Genomic DNA, 20,560 nt, shown 5'->3' on the forward strand with positions numbered 1-20,560 from the left:
TCTTCTACTGCAGCAATAAACACTCATTTGTGTGCACCAAGTATTAAGTAAGCCATTGTCAGATTAGACTGCAAATCACCTACCTCTTGGCAAGAGATAGTTAGAGAGGATTCAGCCAGTGTGGGAAACATGCACCTGGCAAAGCATATTTACACAAGCCAAAAGGATGGGGAGGGAGAAAGAGCAATTGGAAGAGACAAAACCAGGAAAAACATTGCCTCTTTTCTTGCCTATTCTCTGAAAGAACTTATTTTCCAGAGTCTCTAAGCCTTGGCCCCTAATGTCAGGCACTGAAAAACACCAGAAAATAGCTACTGTGAAATAGTTATGAGGCTTACTAGGCTCCTGCAGTTTAAACCCCATGTACCAAAAAAGAAAAAAAGAACAAGAAAAACTGAATGAAAAGAGAATACACTAATACATAAAGTCCAGAAATTAGAGTTTAGTGTGACCTGTTTGTCTGTGACCAAACAAAATTTGTACTGATATGACCTACTGCCACAACATATCCAAACAAAGTGCTTACTAAAACAGTAGACATTTATTACTCTCCCCACATAGTAACATGTTCAGTTGGGGTTTTTTTTACAAAACTTAAGAGAAAACAAAAAACTGCAAAGTACAGGTTAATACTTATTTACAGTAATTTCATAAACAGAGTATTATTTCTAGAAGCCAAGTAAGAATTATTCCCAAGCCAGTCTTGCTTTCCTTTTCTGCATGGTTCCTTTTTCCTGCTGTAAACATCCACACAGCCCCAAAACATCATCCTTCACACAGGACTTTTTAGCATGATAAACTGATTATGTGGGTTTTCAGAGTTGCCAGTACTTACAGTAAGACAGACTGCACACATACAGCCTACTAAAATGCTGAAGGTACAGTGTTTAACTTTGCACAGATGTGTAAGTCTTAACTGTGAGAAGCATGGCACAGAACAAGTTTACCAAATTTATTTTAATTCCCATGGAAAAAAATGCAAGGAATTGTTAACTCTACATAATTCCTGATGGATCACTGAAGTCACTATTTACAAATAAAAACCTAAACAAAATTACATGCCAAGGAACATCAGTCTCCTTTGCCACCTGATCTGTTCCTTACTACTGTTATTTACAGGTATCTGCTGTAAGGAGTATGTAAGGCCAAGAATTATAAAAGTTTTATCTGTTACCACTCTACAGAACTTAAGCAACACATTTAAAAAACACCAGGAGACACATGGGTCATCGAACACCCTGTACATTGCAATGTGTGTGAAACAGAGGCAGGAAGTTTCTCTTGAATTCTGTGGATTTCTGAAATGTAGTAACCTAGAGCCTAACAAAAACCAGATGGCAGCAAAACTTTATTTTGTAACTACATCAGAGTGAGGAACAGACATTTCAAGTTACTCATGCAAAGTATGAAAAAGCCCCCAATCACCAAACCTTTCACACCCAAACATCTCTTAGGAGCCCTAAGCTAAATCTGAGGCAGTACATAAAACTTCTTAAAACTTGCACAGGTATTCTTAAAGCTTTAGGTAAGAAGTTATTTCTATCTCCCTTACATTCAACATGCACTCCTGAACTTACTTACAACCGCACAAAACCCCAGTGCAATCCAGAACGACACACACTTCACCAATGGCAGAACCAAAGCAGTGTTGCACTGCAGCTGCCAAAGAGAAAGTTCAGTTGTGTGAAAAAATTTAAGAAAAAAAAGGTAACCTAACATATTTAAAATCATAATTAAAACAAGGGACAAGACAAACCTTGTGACCTTGAATCGAATTCCAGGAACTCTCCTTTATCCACAAAATTACACACACACAAAAACCTCAACCAAACTAAAAATTTAGTCACTGAAAGATTTATTGAAAGATGAGCTCAGCTAAAAAAAAAATACTGGGCCAAGCACATAGAAATCTTCTTCATCACAGAAATCACTTAAAAAAAAAAAAAAAGTAGTAACGAGTAATGTCAAGAGTAGGGGAAGCTTGCTCTTTAATTCAACAGGGCAGTGTATCTTGTCTGAGCAAGGCTTACTAAAAGATAGTTGCAAAGTACCAGATTAAAGCAATTTCAATAGGGTTTTAATAAGATAAAAAAAGCAATGTCTTTCCACAACATGTGAGAAGTGGAGAACTTGTGCACACAACTTCAATCTGCCATTTTATTAGGAAAAACAGAGTAATTAAAAGCACACCAATATTAATTGCTTGGGCTTCTTTTAACAACTCCAACAACAAATGGAGCACTGAATCTGATGATGTCTTAAATCTACACTAACCAAATCAGTCATGCTATAAAGTAACAGTCATTTTCAGAAAGACAGAACTGCATACACCCCAGAATATTTTCTATTAAATTCAGCAGTGGAAGATATACAGTCTCTCAAAGCAAATATTGTATCACTGCAAAACATTGCTCAAAGTACCCAAAGATCAGTAGTTTGCAGATTGATAGGTATGAAGCTAACTTTACTTCCTCATCTCTCTCCAGATCTCATAAAAACAACACCGTCCCCAACCCAAAACTTCACCAGAAAAAAAAAAAAAACCAAAACGCAACAAAAACAACGGCGGTACATGTTTCTCAAATTTTGCCTATTTCACGTTCTTTGAGAATACAGTATTGAGAATTTTGAGGATATACGGCCTATAATTAAAACTCATTACAGAAAAAAGTAAAACCAATCAGCCACACCACTGTGGATACAACTTTTTTTCTTCTGATGAGCAAAGCGTACGTGTTATGGTTATGGTCTACCATTCACCTAACAGCTTAAGCAAATGTTAGAGAAGCACATCTTGATAAAAGAGATCAATTTAGGAAGATGTGCTAATAAATACAATAGTGTGAAATACACTACATTCAGAGAAGATAACTTTTTGTCACAGCATTTTAGAATGAAAAGAATACAACACTGAAATACAAAGGACTTACGTCTCATGGGTGCCAAAAAAGAAAATAGGCATTTTATTCATAGGAGGTTTTACTGCCCCATCAGGAACTTCATCCACCTAAGAAAAACAGACTATTATAATTCAAATCAAATGACAATCAAGAACAGTTTAGGGGGAAATATGTAAAAGTTAAGCATTAAAATGGGAATAAAAATAGCTACAGAGAAGTAAAGCAGGTATTGAGATCTCTTTTGAACAGTATGTAAAAAAAATACAGCAGAATGAAAATCAGTATTATCAACAATAGAAAATTACAACACTTTCAGCTTACAGCGATACTTTTCACATGATGACTTTTTTTAAAAAGAGAGATTATCAGGTGTTACAGGTGAAAGGCACAATTCAATTTTGTTCACATACTGCCCGTCCTTAAGCAAAAGCAACAGCAACACTTTGGACCATTATGCTGACTTGATAACTTGTGGAAGCCCAAATCTGAAGTACTACCAAAAGAAAAACAAACTTTAAAAGAACCCCAATTCGTAAGTCAGCATCTTAGCTAAATACCTTTCTACCTCCATTCCCACATCCAACAAATGACCTACAGCAGTCCCAGAACTTGGCATGCCTCTTCTACGGGAGCACAGAGAACACAAAAAAGGACTGGACACGCTACCCTATTTATCAGAAAGCACAGTAGACATAGCCCACTTAGGAGTAATCCTGCCATAAATTCGTGTTTTTCTTTTGCCAAAAAAGAGCAGTTACTAGGGGACACTATTTTTGTACAGCTCCAGGGGCCTGCACAACTCCAGTGTCACGCTACCATACAGCGGTCTTCATTCCGTAAAGCCGCGTTACACAAATTAGGACAAGTAATGACTGCTTGACAGGGCTACTTGTTACGGATTTGCAATGTGACTGCAAAGCCGCTTCTATGCCCCGCGAGCTCAGCCGTGCCCTCCATCACAGGAGGCGACGCAGAAAGCGCCGCTCAACACAGGTGTGTGAGCACACCCCGCAGAGAACGAGGCTGGGGGAGGAGGGGGAGCCTTACCCTGGCTGGCCAATGGGGGTAACCTTTCATCTTGGCGAAGATCAAGTCTCCGGGTTTGAAATCTCGGCTCATGTTTTCTTACCGACGTGACGCCCTGTTGCCGCCAGGCGGGCCGTGCTGAAAGAAGGAAGGGCTCTGCGCTTCCAGCAACCACCGAGGCACTGCCAGGCACACGAGGAGCCGCTCACTGCCGGGATAATCACACCAGGCCGGGGGAGCATAGAAAAGGGCACACAAGAGGGCACGTCAGCAAGGGCGGGCGGCCCCTGGCTGGGGCGCGCTGCGCCGTGCCCGCCGTTCACCCCTACGGAGAGACCCCCTGGGCACTCCGCAGCCCCAGCCCCCGCCTGCGGGCAGGGCCAGGCCGCCCCCGGCGAGGAGAGCCGCCCACCGCCTTGTCCCCATCTCCCCCGTCCCCGACCGGCCACTCGCCCCCTCACGCACACGAGCACGACAGCGCGAGAGCGCTGCGGGGGGTGGGGGGGGGGGGAAGGAGGGGGCGCGCGGAAAAGAAACTCCGCCTGCCCTCCTCTCCTTCCTCCATCCCTTTTTTTCGCTCTCTCTCTCTCTTTCGCCCCCGTCGCCCCCCTTTCTCTCTCTCTCCCCGCAGCTCGCTCGCCCGCCCACCCGCCACTTCACCAGCGGCGCTGCAGCTCCCCGCTACCAACCGAGCTAGCGACCGGCCCGCCGCCCGCCGCGGGAAATACGGCCGCGCCGCCTCCTCCCGCCAGCAGGCCGGTACCACCAGGCACGCCGCACCGGGGCGGCGGGGGAGCTCCGGCGTGCCGGCGGGGACTCGGCGCGCCCCGCCGCAAGACAGACGGCTCGGCTCCCGCCTCCACGCCTGAGGGAACGAAAGCAGCCACGAGAAACAAGAGCCCGCCGGACCCGAGGCAGGCTTGGAGAAAGGAATCGGGAAAGCCTCGTTCACTCCTTCTCCCCACAGTCGTAAAAGTGGTTCGTTCCTCCTCCGGTGGGGGCGGGGCGGCCGCGGCGCCGCTGGGGGAGCGGAGGAGGACGAGAAAGAAGAAAAGAGCAGGAGGAGCCGCCGCTGCAGCGGCGCCGCTGTGAGACCGCCCCCGGCCGTGGCGGGAGCGGAGCTGAGGCCAGCCACGTATACGGGCGAATGGGCCCTGCCCAGCCAGTGGAAGGCTGGCGTGGTTAATGATCGCCATCCTCCTTCGCAAACCGGGCGGGTGCGACTGTCCCACGGGTCTCTTTGTGTGTGTCATGCCCCGCGAGCTCTGTTAGAGAGCCGTCCCCTTCCCGGGCGTCTCATCCCGTGTTGCTGCCGGCCCCAAAGCTGCCCGTGTTGCTCGGGTACTCCCCAGCCACTTGCTTGATGTCTTGACTTCCCCCAGCATCCAACAATCCACGGTTTTCTTAAGTCTGTAATAGAGTTACTTAGTCGCCATTAACTCCTGGGTTTGGTGGAGGTTTTCTTTGGTTTGGTGGTTGGTTTTGTTTTTTAACTAGAACTGCTACTAATTTAGACTTTATGTTACTCCCCTTGTCCTCTCCACATATGTTCTCTCCGGGCTTGTTTACCAACCCGTATTAAACTTCCTCCTCACCTAGCATTTCAAGCCACTGTGCCCTCCTCTCCTGTTTGTGTCAGCTGATCTCCTTGCTGAGTGCATCAGCCACTGCCAGCCTCCCCACAAATACCTTTCTTTAAAGAGAAGACCTCAAAACCAGATATAAACCCACGAACTTCTTTCTTACAGCTTGCCTGTCGTATCTAATTCCAGTTCTGCATCAAAAAGTAGCCCATCAGCTCTCTGTGGCTTTAGTCCTATGTGATGGCCCCACACAGTACCACCTGCAAGTCATTTGTATACTTTGTCTGTGCCATACAATGGAGGCCCAAACCAGTAGAAAGCTGTAAGAGTATTGGCACAAAAAATTACTCCTTACACTGTTTACTAGGGACAGACCCCTAGCCACTTGTCCTCAAGTTCTTGGTGTGTGGGCTGATGCGCAAGTTTTCCACATCAGTTTTCTGCCAGCTGCCCTCTGTGCTACTGGAACATAAAGGCAAGTCCTTGTGAGAAGAATCATCTTACCACTTTCAGTTTTGATACTGAAACTCAAGTCAGGCCCAAAACACCCACTGCAGTTGCCACAGAGCAAGTTGTGATTTGTTCTAGGCTCTCTCCTCCTTAAATGCAAAATGTTGCTTTATAAATGTTAACTGTAAAAACTTCACACCATCTGTGTTAAGCAAGAACAAACGGCAATTTTCTGATGGCTTAAATATGTCAAATTTGTTTGATTTTCTTGGAGGTGGCAAAGCTCATATCCCTGGCACCAACTTTCTCATAAAAAATAGAAAATTGTTGATATATTAAGACAGATAAAAAACTTTCTTCCTATGTAAAAATGAATGGCCATTTGGGGCAAAAGTCCCAATTCCTGGTGGTATTTAATTTAAAAGATATAGATGCAGCACTTAGGGACATGGTTTAGTGGTGGTTGTGGCAGTGCTGGGTTAGTGATAAGACTCAATGACCTTAGAGGTCTTTTCCAACCTTAATAATTCTATGGTTCTGTATAAGAGATGTATTTTTCAGTATGGGAGGAAGGAAAGGTATTTGTTTGACTACATGCATGCAGCAACAGTATTGTGTCTAAAGTAATTTTTGTGAATCAATGTGAAAAACAGTGTGTGGGACATTTTGGGCAGATAAACTAGTATTACTGGTTCAGAATCTTCCAAGTTTTTATACTGCCAAAACCTATCGGATCATTCAAACATGATGTTAAGTCTGTTTCCTTTCGTATTATCACATAATTTAAATTTTTGCATTAGTTAAGGCCATTTTTCATCATAGTAATTTTTGACTACTTATCAGACAACAGCAGAGAGGACGTCCCCTTCACTCTGTATTTTTATCAAAAAACCCCAACCATGCTGTTATTAAAAGAACTGCAACATGATGAAATCTATTTTTGTGAACCTGGGCAAAGAACTTATTTAGTTTGGCACAAGACATTTAGAATAACTGCATGATGGAGAAGCAGAAAAACCATAGGTAAAAGCCAATTATACAAATCAAGACAGAAATTAGAAATTAAGTTTTGAGTCTTTACCTTAGAGGGTGAAAATATTATGGAGCTTTTTTTTTTCTTTTAATTAAAACTTCAATTTGTACCTTGAAGGATATATCACTGACATGTTACTGCTATTATCCACTTTCCTAGGATATTGTAGGGTGGATTTTATTCACTCAGTCTTTCATGCTGTTATTGTTTGACATCATACACGTTTACATGTGCGTCTTGAAATCTCTCAGTTGAGATGTTTCGAAGAACATTTTCTCTTTGTGCAGTGAGGCGAACAGAAGGGGAATGATAACTTTGTTACCAGTCTCCCTCATCCACCCTGCTGTGATTTTTGTCCCATGGTCTCTCACGATCATTTACCTGTTTGTTTCTCATGATAATCTGAGTGAAGGATGTGCTGCCCCGAATCTGAGGACATCCACATCTCAATCTGGCTCTCACGCCAGTCGGTCATTTTAACTTCCTACACGCCTGTTATATTTCCGGAATTCAGAATCCCTAACCCGTGTCTGTGCGGGCCGTGTGGGAGGCGCGGGCGGCGCTGCCGGGCCGCCCGCCGATGACGTCCGGCGGCTGCCGGAAGTTGCCGTTGGGACGGGGCTCCGCGCGCGGCCGCGTCCATCCCGGCGGGAGCTGGAAACCGCGCGGCGCTTCCCGGCGGCCGCGCTCGCTCGGCTGCCCGGAGCGGCCTCGGGGTGCTGCTGCTGCTGCTGCTGCTGGAGCTCTGTTCTGACGTTGTTCCCCCAGCCCTTCCTGCCAGGTAAAGCGCCAACGCCGCCGGCACGGCGTGCGCTCAACCACGGGGCCAGCGGAGCAAAGGGATGCTGCTGCTTTGGTCTTTGGCTTGCTTAAAATTTTTCAGCCTGCGTTAGTGAAAACCCACTCGCTAGCCGAAACAACTGCTGGTGAGCTTTTTATGGGTTGCAACACAGATGTGGTAGTTCCGCCTGGCTTTGTGTGTTTTAAATTAGTACATCTTGGTTAGAATTAATTTGCTGGAAGGGACCTTAGAGATCCTCCAGTTCCGTTCTTTTACCGTGGGAGGGGACACCTCCCACTAAACCAGGTTGCACAGAGCTGGTCTCCAACACTTCCAGGGATGGGGCAACCTGTTCCAGTACCTCACCACCCTCACAATAAAGAATTTCTTCCCATATCCAGTCTAAATCAATGGCCTTCATAAAGTTAGTTAAGCACATTCAGAAGTTCGTGAGGAGAATATGACACAAGTTTTGTAGGTGACATCCATCGGATGTTTTGCCTCCTCAAGCAAAAACTTCTTAACTGTTTTGTTTAATCGTCTCTTATGAGCCACTCCATGCCTGAATTTTTTTTCCTAATTAAAATAGCGTGCTTCTGGAGTGTATCCATTTGTGTGCTAGTAAACTATGGATGTGTATATTAGAGAGAAATGTGGTATATTCCAAATCATTAGCATTCCCAGAAAACAGTCATTAGGTATTCCCCGCCCCTCCCCCCCCAAGTAATTAAAAGACTTAAAAGTAATTTCAGAAGGTTCTAAAACTTCAAAGTGGTGTGGATATATCAGAGGAGATTTTGCTTATGTTTTGAGACAGATTTTTTTTCCTGCTGAAGCTATTTGTTGGATAGTGATTGTGAATTCTTCTGGAGGAAAAAAAAAAGAGACTTCTGAGAAAATTTTAGTTGCACCACTTTTTTTTTTCTACTATTCAGATTTTGGTATAAAGCGAAATATATGTTTTGGCAATAAATATTAAGAAAAGGGTGGTATGAAAAACTAGTTTCTTAGTGTTCAGAGCTATGTCTTAATGTGAAAATTTGGAACAATTGATAGAGGTATAGTAGCCCATACCAGGCTACCTCTTTTTTTTTTTTTTTTTAATCCAAGCAATTAATCTTTGTTGAGTACAGTACTACAAGTAATCTGTCAAGATTTTCTTCTCTCATGTAAAGTTGAAGTTTTCAGTGTGCAAGGCACCAATAATTTAATGGAACTAAACATGTCCTTAGAAATTATACTACTGTCCATACTTTAAAAATGAAGTTTTCAGCTGTTTTCTCATTTGAGATGGAAAGAAAGCTGTGTTGTTTTTTCTAGGTGTGTGAGTGATTGTTGCATGGTAATTATTGTGTTTTGAGTCTTACGAACACATACACCAAGGTGAATTTTCATGGATAGACGTTAAAAATCACAAAGGATACATCTAGCTATTCTTTATTAATATACTGCTTTTATGTAAAAGCAAAACAAACAAACAAAAAAACCCCGAATCACAAACTCAGAGTTTTTAAAAGTAAGGGTTCTTTTTCTACATTTTCTGTTAAAATGATAGATTGAAGCGTAAATGCATTTTTTTCTTCTCCATATTTTTAGTGCAGGTTATTAGCAACTGGAATGAATAAAATCATCATTTTATTAATATATTACACCAAGTGCTGCCATTGAGCACCACAATATAAAAAAAGGCATTAAAGTATTAGCAAAACGAGGGCCACAAGGTTGGTGAAATGTCTGGAGGTGAAAGCCTTATGAAGAATGTCTGTGGTCACTTGGTCTGTTCAGCCTGGAGGAGACTGAGAGGAGACCTCATTGTGATCTACAGGGGGAAGTGGAGGGGCAGGTACTGATCCTTTATCTCTGGTGACCAGGGACAGGACTTGAGGGAATGGCATGAAACTGAGTCAGGAAAGTTTAGGCTGGATATCAGGAAAAGATTCTTACCCCAGAGGGTGGTTGGGCACTGGAACAGGCTCCCCGGGGAAGTGGTCACAGCACCAGCCTGAGAAAGTCCAAGAAGCATTTGGACAATGCTCTTGGGCATTGTGTGACTCTTGGGGTGTCTTGTGCAGGGCCAGGGGTTGGACTCAATGATTCTAATGGGTGCCTTCCAACTCAGCATGTTCTATGATTCTGTAAACATGTGGCTGCAAGCCAGGGACGGTAAAGATGGAGTCCAGGCTAGTGTCCCGTTTTGGACTTTAATATGAATGTCCATCTGCTATCATGTTCAAAAATAAACCTTTATGGGTCATTAATATTGACTGTTGAATACAGCTGATGTTTCATGTTACCTTGCTTTAATTAATGGAAAGAGATCATTAATGAGTTTGTAGTTCAACTTGAAGTAAATCATGCATTTGTTTAAGGTCTGCATTATAAATATATTGTCTGTATTGATTTCTTTTTTATTGTAACACTAATGATTTTTTTCTAAAAGCGAGTGGAGTTATAGTTCAATTTAATATTCCTCCTGTACAGTCCTAAATATTACTGATTTATCTAATATAATAAAAATATGTTCAAATAGATTATTCTAGGTTTATGAAACACTTGGAAAACTTGCTGTGTTAAAGGCTGTTATCAGACAGTACATGCAATCATAGTATACACATTTATCTTCAATAGAATTATTTTGAAGAGAAATGGAGTTTGTAATAGTCTTATGAGATAGAGGATCAATGTATGCAAACAAAATAGTTTTATTGATATTCAGAAAACCTTGGCAGGGGCTATTCTGCTATGTTACTATGTATTTATATATTAATCTACAGTTTTTAAGCTTAGGAGACTAGAAGTACAATTCTCGGAGTTGACTAAAACTGTAAAATTGTAGTTGGTAATTGTTCACATAGTAGTAACACTGTTTTCTAACTGCTTGTGGGTATTAACAAATGATTCTTTCAGTATGCTGCCAGTTAAACTAAAGCATGTCTCTGTTACAGATTTTAATCATCTTGGGAGCTTGTCAAGTAAACGTATATACAGTCAACAATTCATTCTCCAGAGTTTATAGACTTAAAATCTACCTGTTGGACATCATGAGTTCATCCTCTCCAGTCAACTACTCTGTAACAGAAGCTAGAAGGTGAGCTTCGTTTCTGTATTTTTAAGTCTAGTAGTACAGTTCCTGATTTTGTGGTTTATTTTCTAGATCCCTGAAATTACGTAATTCAGACTGAAGAAGAACCAAATACGCTGTGATATATGTAAACTAGGCCATGTCAATACAGTTATTAGATCCTAGAATTACAGAATAGCTAGGGTTGGAACAGGCTTCAAAGATCATTGAATTCCAATTGCCTGCTCTGGACAGGGACACCTTTCACTAGACCAGATTGCTCAGAGCCCCATTCACCTTGGCTTTGAGCCAACTGTCAGGAATGGGGCATCCATAGCTTTTCTGGGCAACCTGTTCCAGTGCCTTACCACTCCCACAGTAAAGGATTTTTCTAATATCTAATCCAAACCTACTCTCCTTCTGTTTAAAGCCATTCTCTCTTGTCCTGTCACTACCTGCTCTTGTAAAAAGTCTCTCTCCATCTTTCTTGTCGGCTCCCTCTAGGTACTGGAAGGCCACAGTTAAGTCACCCTGAAGCCTTCCCTTCTCCAGGCTGTACAATCCCAATTCTCTCAGCCTTTCTTTGTAGGAAAGGTGCTCTATCCCTCTAATCAACTTCTTGATGAATGTGGACTCATTCCAACAGGTCCATGTCCCCCTGTGCTGGGGACCCCAGAGCTGGATGCAGCACTGCAGGTGGGGTCTCACCAGAGCAGAGCAGAGGGGCAGAATCCCCTCCCTGGCCCTGCTGCCCACCCTGCTTTGGATGCAGCCCAGGACATGTTTGGCTTTCTGGACTGCCAGGGCACATTGCTGGGTCATGTCCTACCTCTCCTCCACCAGCACGCCCAAGTCCTTCTTGGCAGGGCTGCTCTGATCTATTCATCCCCTAGCCTGGGCTGACATCAGGGGTTGCCCTGACCCAGGTGCAGCACCTTGCACTTGGTCTTGTTAAGCCTCCTGAGATTCCCATGGGTCCACTTCTCAAGCTTGTTCAGTTGTAGGGGACTGTGTCAAAGGCTTTACAGAAGCCCAGATAAGTGCCATCTGTAGCCCTTCCTTTGTCCACTAATGTTGACATGTTATCAGATGATAAATTGTCTACACCTGGTGAGCTAACACAATGCTTGTTCTCCTAAAACCACTGACCTGTGGAACTGCACAATGCCCATTGTGTAAGAAGGAGAACTGTAAGTTCACCAGCCCCAGTGCGCTGCCAGCTTGACTCTGTAACATTGCTGTCCCTGACCACTATGGACTACCAGAGAGACCCCCAGGACACAAGAACATGTGCGTAAAGGAGAGGAAAATATGTTAATGGTAGCAGGGAAATGATTATCATATGCATGTTTATTCTGGGATGATCAATGAATATGTATGTAAAATACAGTATATAAACAGAAACTTTCCGATTTTAGAAGGAGTTACCCCCTTGTGCATCTGGCTGAATAAAGAATGCCTGCTTCTTAATGCTACCTTGGTGTTAAGGAGTTTTTTATTTTACCAAATTTTTGGTAGCAGTCACTCCATCATTACAGGTGTGCATACTGGCCATCTGATGTGCAAAAATTCTCACACAGGCATAGGAAACATGGCAGAGGTAGTTTTTGTCTCCATTTAGGAGCAATGACATGGACTTCCAGAAGGGTTTTCTGCAATAGCTATGGAGGTAGAGGTTGGGTATTAGTCTTGCACATGGCTCTTCTTTTTGTTAACCTGATACACGTTTGATCTTTGGCACAATTAAAGTAAACTTTAGTTCATCCTGTTTATCTTAACTGTGAGAGCTATTTGTCACTATTTAACATCTGATTGTAAAAAACTGCCGGTTGTATAGGAGTAGCAAAATGCCATGAGTAGGTACTTTGGTCAGGAAGTCAGGCTACAGACTACTTCAACTGCAGAAGTTTAGCATAATTGCACTGCTACATAGTAAATGAAAGAAAGTTTCTCTGATACAAAATTACAGTTTCAGCCAAATGCGGAAGGAAAGCTAGTGAAAACTGTTTCTCTGCAATGTTCTTTGTTGACTGTAATTAGCTGACTTGTGAAGTGAATGTGAATTTTTGAGCATTTGGTGATGTAGAACTCAAAATCTATTTCACCTGCTCATACGCTTTCTTAAATAGTCTTAAGGTACTACCAAAAATGATGTCTTAGATAAAAGGTCTAGTTGCTAAAATACAGATTTTCATTCAAAACCAATGATCAATGAACTATGAATATGTGAAAATGGAAGTGCAAAGCAGTCTCTGAATTCCTTAGACTGCAAATCATACATGATTTGAAACTTTCTAGGGATTTTGTGTGATTTTGTGACTTAAGCTTCCACGAACTTCATGCTTGTAGCACTTCTGCTTGTAAATGAATATGGAAAGAAGACTCTTCTTCAGTAGGTATGAAGCTTTCACAAAGCACTGCATGTGCTGATGTCACTGTGATGATTAAAGAAAATATCACAGAAATAAAGTGGTTAATTAAGGGTAGTCCCTATTTTGTTTGAAGATGTTTAAGTAGACAAATAAAATAAAGAAGTGGTAACATAATAATATTCCATCAGTTTTGTTGTCAGTGTTTTTTTAGTTGCTGATGTGGTTCTATAATAAGAACAAAAATAGGCTTTTCTGCTTTATAAGTTTTTACTATTAATATTGTAAGTTTAGAAGCTGTGCATAAGAAGTTACTTTTAATGCTTTTTTTCTCCCAGTACTTACTGTTATGCTGTTCGTCTTAATGCTCTTATGGACATTTTTCATTTCTATAACATCCCTAATTTGCTATGACTTGTGGTGTCACGTAACTTGTTTGTGGTGGTGTTTTTTCCCCCTACTGGTCCAGTTAAGCACATAGTTTTAACTTTTCTCTGAGTGAGTTTTAGTGTGCATGTATCTTCAGTGTATTCTTTTTTTTTTTTTTTGCTGGGTAATTAATAGAAGAGTTGAAAGGAAAACCTTTTTTTAAAGCTGATTGCCATAAAAACCAAGGTAGTTTGCTTAAAGATTTGAAGGTGTTTCTTTTTAATTACTATTCAAAAAGTAGTTGTTCCCTTGCTTTCATTCCATGTGCTCTCCTTACAAGAAGTATTAAATATCAGGCTTAGTAAGCAGAATGACCTCCCCACTGCCCACAAACTATCAAAATGGTTACCCTTTTCTTAATCCTTGCTCTTTGCATTAATCCTCCTTAGCTTTCAGTTTGAGTCCTGTTTTTCCCCCTAACCTCTGCTTTGTTAACTTTGGTGCCACCAGGTTTTTGGCTGTCTTTAATTGAGATAGATGCTTCTTTTACCATCTTTGAATAAGACTACTTGCTTTCTTTCATCTCTGTTTTCCCTAGCCATGGGAAAACAAAGGTCTACCAAACCTATTATATGATGTCCGCAAACAACCTTTTTTACAGTTTATAGGTGCTCTTGATGCTGAATTCATTCTTGCCTTTTTTTCTTTTATATATTTTCTGTATTCTTTACACATATATTTGTAGCTCTGTAGTCCATCATAGTATTTGTAGATAGCATTTTACCTACTCTATTAGACAGAAAGACAAAATAAATTCCCCAGCGGCTCCAAGCTGGAGGTCCAAGGTTAGAATCTTGGGGAAGCCAAGGTTGAAACTAACTCTCCAAGACACATTTTCATAAACAAAGTTTAACTCCTATCTAAAAGAGGGGGAATTCAAAGAGGGTTAAATGGGGGGGATTTACCTCACCACTTATGTCTTCAATTGGGGATTTTTGTCAGATATGCTAATTTGCTAATCATATAAAGATTGTATATGTGAACTGTACACCTAAGGATCCTTACAAAGATAACCCCTTTTTATCACCTAAATGTGCCTGGCTCATAATTTTAGGACCAGCAAAAAGGCATCACTCTCACTGTTCAGATTCCTCTTACTTCCTCCATGACTTACCACTATGTCTTCTTACTGCATTAGCTAAGAGTTGCTTAAAATAATGGTATTTTACTTACCTCGTTGCTGATTGTTTGCCCTTTGAGATGTGTTGGTTCCTCTGAGTGTGGGTCTCGTAGTAAATACTGAAAGCTAATAATGTGCCAGTGGTTTTTTTGCAGTACATACAGGTTTTAATGATCCTTATCTCCTACATTTATTAAAAATACAAAATGTGTTAAGTACATGGCACTCTGTGGAACAATTACTGATGACATACAGTTATTCTGATCACACAGATGAAGTCCATCTTGTTTTTAAATGAAGATTTGACAGAATTTATTAAATTATAAAATATTTGTAGGCTGCACATAAAAACCTGAAATTTCATCATTTGTTGTTATTAATGTCTTTAAAGGCTACATTTAATCTAGAATACTGTCCCCCTTGTTGATGACATTTGTGCTAGTCACTTATTTGAGAAAACACATATCATAAGATAAATGTTCTAGTTGTAAAAAATATTAATGGTGCTTGTACATAAGTCTAGGAGTAAGGTGGTAATTTTTTATATTTAGAAAAACCCAGGATACTGGATTTTAATTATACTATTCTTTCTGTAATTAATACTTAAGACTTCATGTAGACTAAGGTAAGCTATTTTAGTATTTTCAGCTCTGCATGAAATTACGCCATTTTTTTGTTTAATTTAATCATGTTTCTTTTTACAGTTTAATTCATATTAGTGGCCCTGACAACTTTCACTTTTGTGTGGAGCAACTGGTTATTACAACCATACTTACACAGTTTTAACAATTTGGAAAATGACTTGTATCAAATAATGTGAACACTGATTTTCAGTTCCTGAAATAAGAGTTTTCCAGTTTGAAGTTATAATTGATTGTGAGATAATTAAGCTAGTTAATTAAATATGTGTTTCTATACTAGTTTTTCACTCTCTACATTAAAACTTGTTTTGATTATTTTGATATTGCTTGTGATGCTCAGAAGCGAATCCTATTACTTGCCAAGTAGATTTTCTTTTGGCTGAAAAAATAATAGAAATAAGATAACAGTATTTTAAAGGAGTAGACCTTTAGTTTGTATTTTGTTTGTGATCAATTTTTTGTTTGTAGTTTAGATGTATATATCTTTAAATGTATATATAAATGTGAAGAGTGAGGTTTATTCCACATGTATGAGTTCCTTTTATGACAGTGATGTTTTTGAGACAGTAATCCATGTTAAAAAATGAGCCTTACTGCAGAGACAAACAGGAACTTGCTAGTCATTTTAATGTACGTTATTGGAATGATGTTTTTTGGCATCCTGGAAGTTTACTGGATCCATAATAAAAATAATGAAACATAATTAAAAACTTATGTGCTTAAATTGACTTAGGGAAATTTGAAGTGCATATCTGATTTAAGTTCCTGCTGCTACATCTCTCATAGTTTACATAAGCAACAGAAGCATGACAACTGCATGGCATAATTTTACTTAAGTGAATGTATAGAGCTTTGCATCCACAATCTGATAATTGAAATAAGGGATGATTAAAACTTAAAAGGAATGCTTATGATTTTTAAAACAACAATATTTTGCAGCTTACGTAATGTGGAATGTGAGTTGCTACAGAAGAGCAATGAATTGGAGTTGGATGCTGTTTTAGATCTGAGATGGAAACTTCTTCAAGCTAAAAAAGAAAATTTGGACTTAACTATTCAACACAATCAAGAAGTAAGGACTTCTTTTTTATTTGCCTTATTTTATACTTGGAATAAATTAATCTTGTTTCATTGAAACAATACTCTCACATGGTGGATCAAAAGCTGGAAAATATCAAGGAAGGTGTCACTGTACAGACCTCTCATACCCGTTCATAGGTACTGTTAGCGCCTCTTGTCACTGTCAATAGTTAAAGGTGCGGTAGGTATCTTCAGCACTTCAGAACAGCAAAATGCAGAAGAATCTTGTGCATCCCCAGCTCAGTCTAAGAGATGGTTTGTTTGGTTTTTTGTTTTATTCCAGATAATTCCAGGGATCAATTTTTTTCAATCACACCACAGTTAATAAGCCAGTGGGAAAATAACAATTTAACTGAAGCACAAGAGCAAGTCATTGTGGGAGAAGCAGGCATCTCTTAATTTGAGAGACAATAAATGGATATGGAACAACAAACTAGATTTATTGGCTGTATTTAGCCAAAAAAAGATGAATGAGCACCCACATCAACTGCTCTGGGCAGACTGCTAATACTGTCCCTGCCCACTCAGTGGGGTCCCACATGCCCCCACAGATGCACGAGTGGGTTCAGTGCTACAGTCGGTAGCAAAGAGTCGAGAAGGGCATTTGGGTGTGTTCTGCCAGGAGCATTCATTGCTGCTACACTGTCAAAGGTTACAGAGGCAAATACAAACATGAGCCCAGAACTCACAGTTTTATCTGGGGGCTGGGGCAAAGGCGGGACTAGGGAACGGGGACCAATGGGGAAGCTCAGGGGGAGTGAGGAGGGGGTAGAGGCTGACAGCCAACCGGGGAATCCAAACTGGGATAGATTAACAGAACAGAGCAATGCATCCTGGGAGAAGCCTTTTTGGTCACCCTAACAAGAAGTGGTTCTTGTGTTACTTGGGACTTGTCTTACTGAAACTCTCTGTCCCTTGTGATGAATGTTCACCGGCCAACACAGACTGCTTAGAGCAGAATTGCTACCTGTAGTAGTAAAACTACTTCTTCAGCAGCATAGTTTAAACCAGATTATCAACTGCCAGATTGGCATTTTAGCAAATGTGGGAAGTGTGCCTAGCAGCAATATGCTGAAACTGATTACAACTCAGCACCTACCTTTTCCTGTGTTTGTTAATAGGAAAACTGATATTCAAACTAAAGAAAAGATTAATTGAATATATTTTTGATGCTACTTCATTTCAATACTAGTTTGCTACAACAGTATCAAGGAAATCCTTTGTAAAGCGGGTAAGTGATTTCCCATGCATGAAGTTCTCATTAACAAGAATTTTGCAACATTGTAGATGTTCTGAAGGAATATGTATTTTACTTCCCACCTTCCTGTGTTGAAATATCTTTACTTTGATTTTCTGAATCCAGTTTTTGGCAGGAAATATTGTTTCTCAGCCTGTATAAGATACCTTTTGGAAGCGTTTTCTATTCTTAGTTTGTTGTGTGTTAGCATTAATAGCATCTGTTTGACTACTGAGCATTATTGGGCTGAATTTTATGCTCGTATGTATATTTGTGAATTATTAGATGTCTAATAGTCTAGTATCCCAACATGATCGTTTTTCTGAGTGCTGCCAGAAAACTGTCTGTGGAATATAATGTTTCTCTTGTGGCATTTTTTCCTCTGAGGTGCAGGAAGATGACAGTAATATATGGTTAGTTTTTTTAAGGTGGTGTATTTTTTGAAAAATAGAGGGGTATGTTTAAGGTAGATGAAATTAATCTAGGAAAAGGATCAGTTTGCACAAACCAGTGAAGTATCAAAGTGTGCATAAATGTGCATTTGCAAGATTGTATTTCAAATTCAAATGGAAAAAGATAGCAGTTGTGAATGTGATTCCAAGTATCTTTTAAAAATGTTCTGTAGGTGTCTTTCTGTAACATGTTGCACTTTTTCAAGGGAACGTTGTTGGCAGTTCTGTGAAATTTTTTTCTAGGTGTCCAACTATGAAAACCAGATAATCAAATTACGGTCGCAATTTGAGAGAGGAGAGGCTGTTCGACAAGGTCTGGAGTACAAACTGGCAGTTGCCAGAAAAGGTGCCCATCTGAAAATGCGTACTGCAGAAGAAGAGTTAAGTGATGCAAAAAACAAACTTGTGGAACTGCAAGGTAGGTTTCAAAGAAGTAAGGATGGAATAAAGGCTAAGTCTGTTTCATGTCAGTAAGGTAAGTGAGAAGTGGGGACTTAATTAAGTTTTCTAGTTACTGCTGTTTTTCTTGAATCTCTCTTAGGTTTCTGGTCTCTTGTCCATTTTTAGCTTTTGAAAACTCCTAAGAGTTCACAAAACTCTTACTGTCTCACGTGTGAATTAAAACTAACTGGCTGTCTGACAGTCCTTTCCTATCATTGTGTCCACTGATTCTCTGTGTCATCTTAATGTGTTCTCTGCATTTCATTCTTTTCTGACTAGGAAGAAATGTCAGAAATCTGGGATGGATTTGAAATAAAAATCTGTTGAAAAGTGCTGATGACTTAAATGCCAATGCAGCTAGTTGTATTCAGTAAAATGAAAAGCCATTGTAAAGTATTTTCTCCTGTAAAGCTGCTTACAGATTAGGAAGACTTCTGTGGCATTTAAGCTTTCACAGAAGAGTGTATACAATGTTCTCCATCTCAGGTCATTTGTGGGCTGAAGATTTAAATCTGTTATGGACCAGTTAATTTTCCTTGGAAAAGCTAGATCTTTGCTTGGTAGCCCAACCTGTCTTAGGTTTATCGATACTCTCTTTCATGGACCAGGTGCCTATCTTTACGGTCATTTAAACTGAACTCAAATTTAATTGATACAGACTAATATCTATATCAAAAATGACATTTGGAAATAAACTGGCAAAATGTAGAAATCTGAAAATAAGTCTTCCATTCTATAAAGATGTCATTTCACAGAATCATAGAAAATGCTGATTTGGAAAGGACCCACAAAGAGTTATCTCAAGTTTTTATTCTTTTCCAAGAGAAAAAAGTGTTTTAATTTTTAAAAATCTCTCAACCATTCCTATGTTCTTTTGGGAAACATGCAATAGGAGCATAAAATTTTCTAGTTTCTTCTTGGTGAAGATGGTGCTCTCCAGTGCTGGAATATGAATGTTGCAGTGTTCCACAGGGTATCACAATATACAGAAGAACTGATGATTATTGTGTGTTTGGTTTTTTTTTTTTCTGGATATGTTTTGCTGTACTACTTGTTTTTTTTTTTCTTTCTCTTTTTCTGTAAACAATAGTATTCAATGAAAACCTTCAGCAGAAAGTGACAGAGACTGAGAAAACATTTCACAATGCTCAACAGAAGTGGGAAGAAGAACAGCAAAGACTTGCAAGGGCGAAGGATGATATCAGCAGAATTTATAACAATGAATATGTATTCCTTCTTAAGGAAAGAAACCAAGTAGAAACAATTTTACTGGTATGGTGTATTAATAGTTGGAAAGTTGCATGAGATAATGGCTGGAACTTTCTTAGTGTGAAGTGTATAGTGGGTTGAGGTCTTTCTGATTTAGGAAAAATTCCTCAAGAAGCTAAATGCTGCAGAGTGTTTCTGAAGAAGGTAGCCTTATAAAGTTACACTTGGTGTGTCACAGTCTTTCTTGCTTTGATGAAATGTGTTGTGGCTGATTTTGATGGTAAATGCCTAAATCAAGTTACCAGTGCACAGTCCATTTACACTGTCATGCAATACTGAGTAAAATCAGGGGCACCTCACACCCACTGATTCCATTTCCCTGTTACTTCCCCGAGTCTGACATCCAATAGCCTGTGACTATGAAAATAGTTTGTGTAATATGAAGACCACATACTTTCAGCAAACCTGAACAGTGATGATAGGATTTCCAGCTGTGCATTGTACATGTGTATCATGTGAATAATTCACTCCATACCACATATGAAAAATAAGAATTGTTGGAAATTCTGCCATTTGGTTAGATAAAAATCACCTGATACTCAAGAGATGGTCTTGTAATCTGTTTCAGAGTGTGGGGTTTTGTTCTTTAGTAATTGTATTTCCTGATTTATACTGATGTTTATATATCCCTCGGGTATCAAATGTGTAAAAAATAATAAAAGTATAAGCTTGTTTTTACATTTTTTTT

The 20,560-nt window shown here is 40.1% G+C and overlaps 2 protein-coding genes across 5 annotated transcripts in view; one reads left to right on the forward strand and one right to left on the reverse strand.

Moving 5' to 3' along the window:
• The window catches only part of PSIP1 (PC4 and SRSF1 interacting protein 1), a 38,347-nt gene extending 33,671 nt beyond the window's left edge, over positions 1-4,676 (reverse strand). For 2 of the 4 annotated variants that reach the window (XM_082301367.1, XM_082301364.1), the window contains exons 1-3: positions 4,616-4,676; positions 3,948-4,134; positions 2,931-3,007 (exon numbers count right to left, since the gene is read on the reverse strand). In XM_082301367.1, the coding sequence (XP_082157493.1) occupies positions 2,931-3,007; positions 3,948-4,019 (149 nt within the window). In that variant the 5' untranslated portion in view covers positions 4,020-4,134; positions 4,616-4,676. The other 2 variants (XM_082301365.1, XM_082301366.1) reach the window with 2 other exon arrangements.
• Positions 4,677-10,814: 6,138 nt separating this feature from the next.
• CCDC171 (coiled-coil domain containing 171) overlaps positions 10,815-20,560 on the forward strand; it is a gene marked incomplete at its 5' end in the record, with an annotated part of 157,865 nt that continues 148,119 nt past the window's right edge. Inside the window, 4 exons of the mRNA XM_082301536.1 lie at positions 10,815-10,861; positions 16,333-16,465; positions 18,406-18,580; positions 19,694-19,875. Of these exons, the coding sequence (XP_082157662.1) occupies positions 10,815-10,861; positions 16,333-16,465; positions 18,406-18,580; positions 19,694-19,875 (537 nt within the window). The remainder of the gene's footprint in view (positions 10,862-16,332; positions 16,466-18,405; positions 18,581-19,693; positions 19,876-20,560) is intronic.

The sequence above is a fragment of the Coloeus monedula genome, assembly GCF_965178545.1.
Source record: "Coloeus monedula genome assembly, chromosome: Z".
In the NCBI taxonomy this organism is placed as follows: domain Eukaryota; kingdom Metazoa; phylum Chordata; class Aves; order Passeriformes; family Corvidae; genus Coloeus; species Coloeus monedula.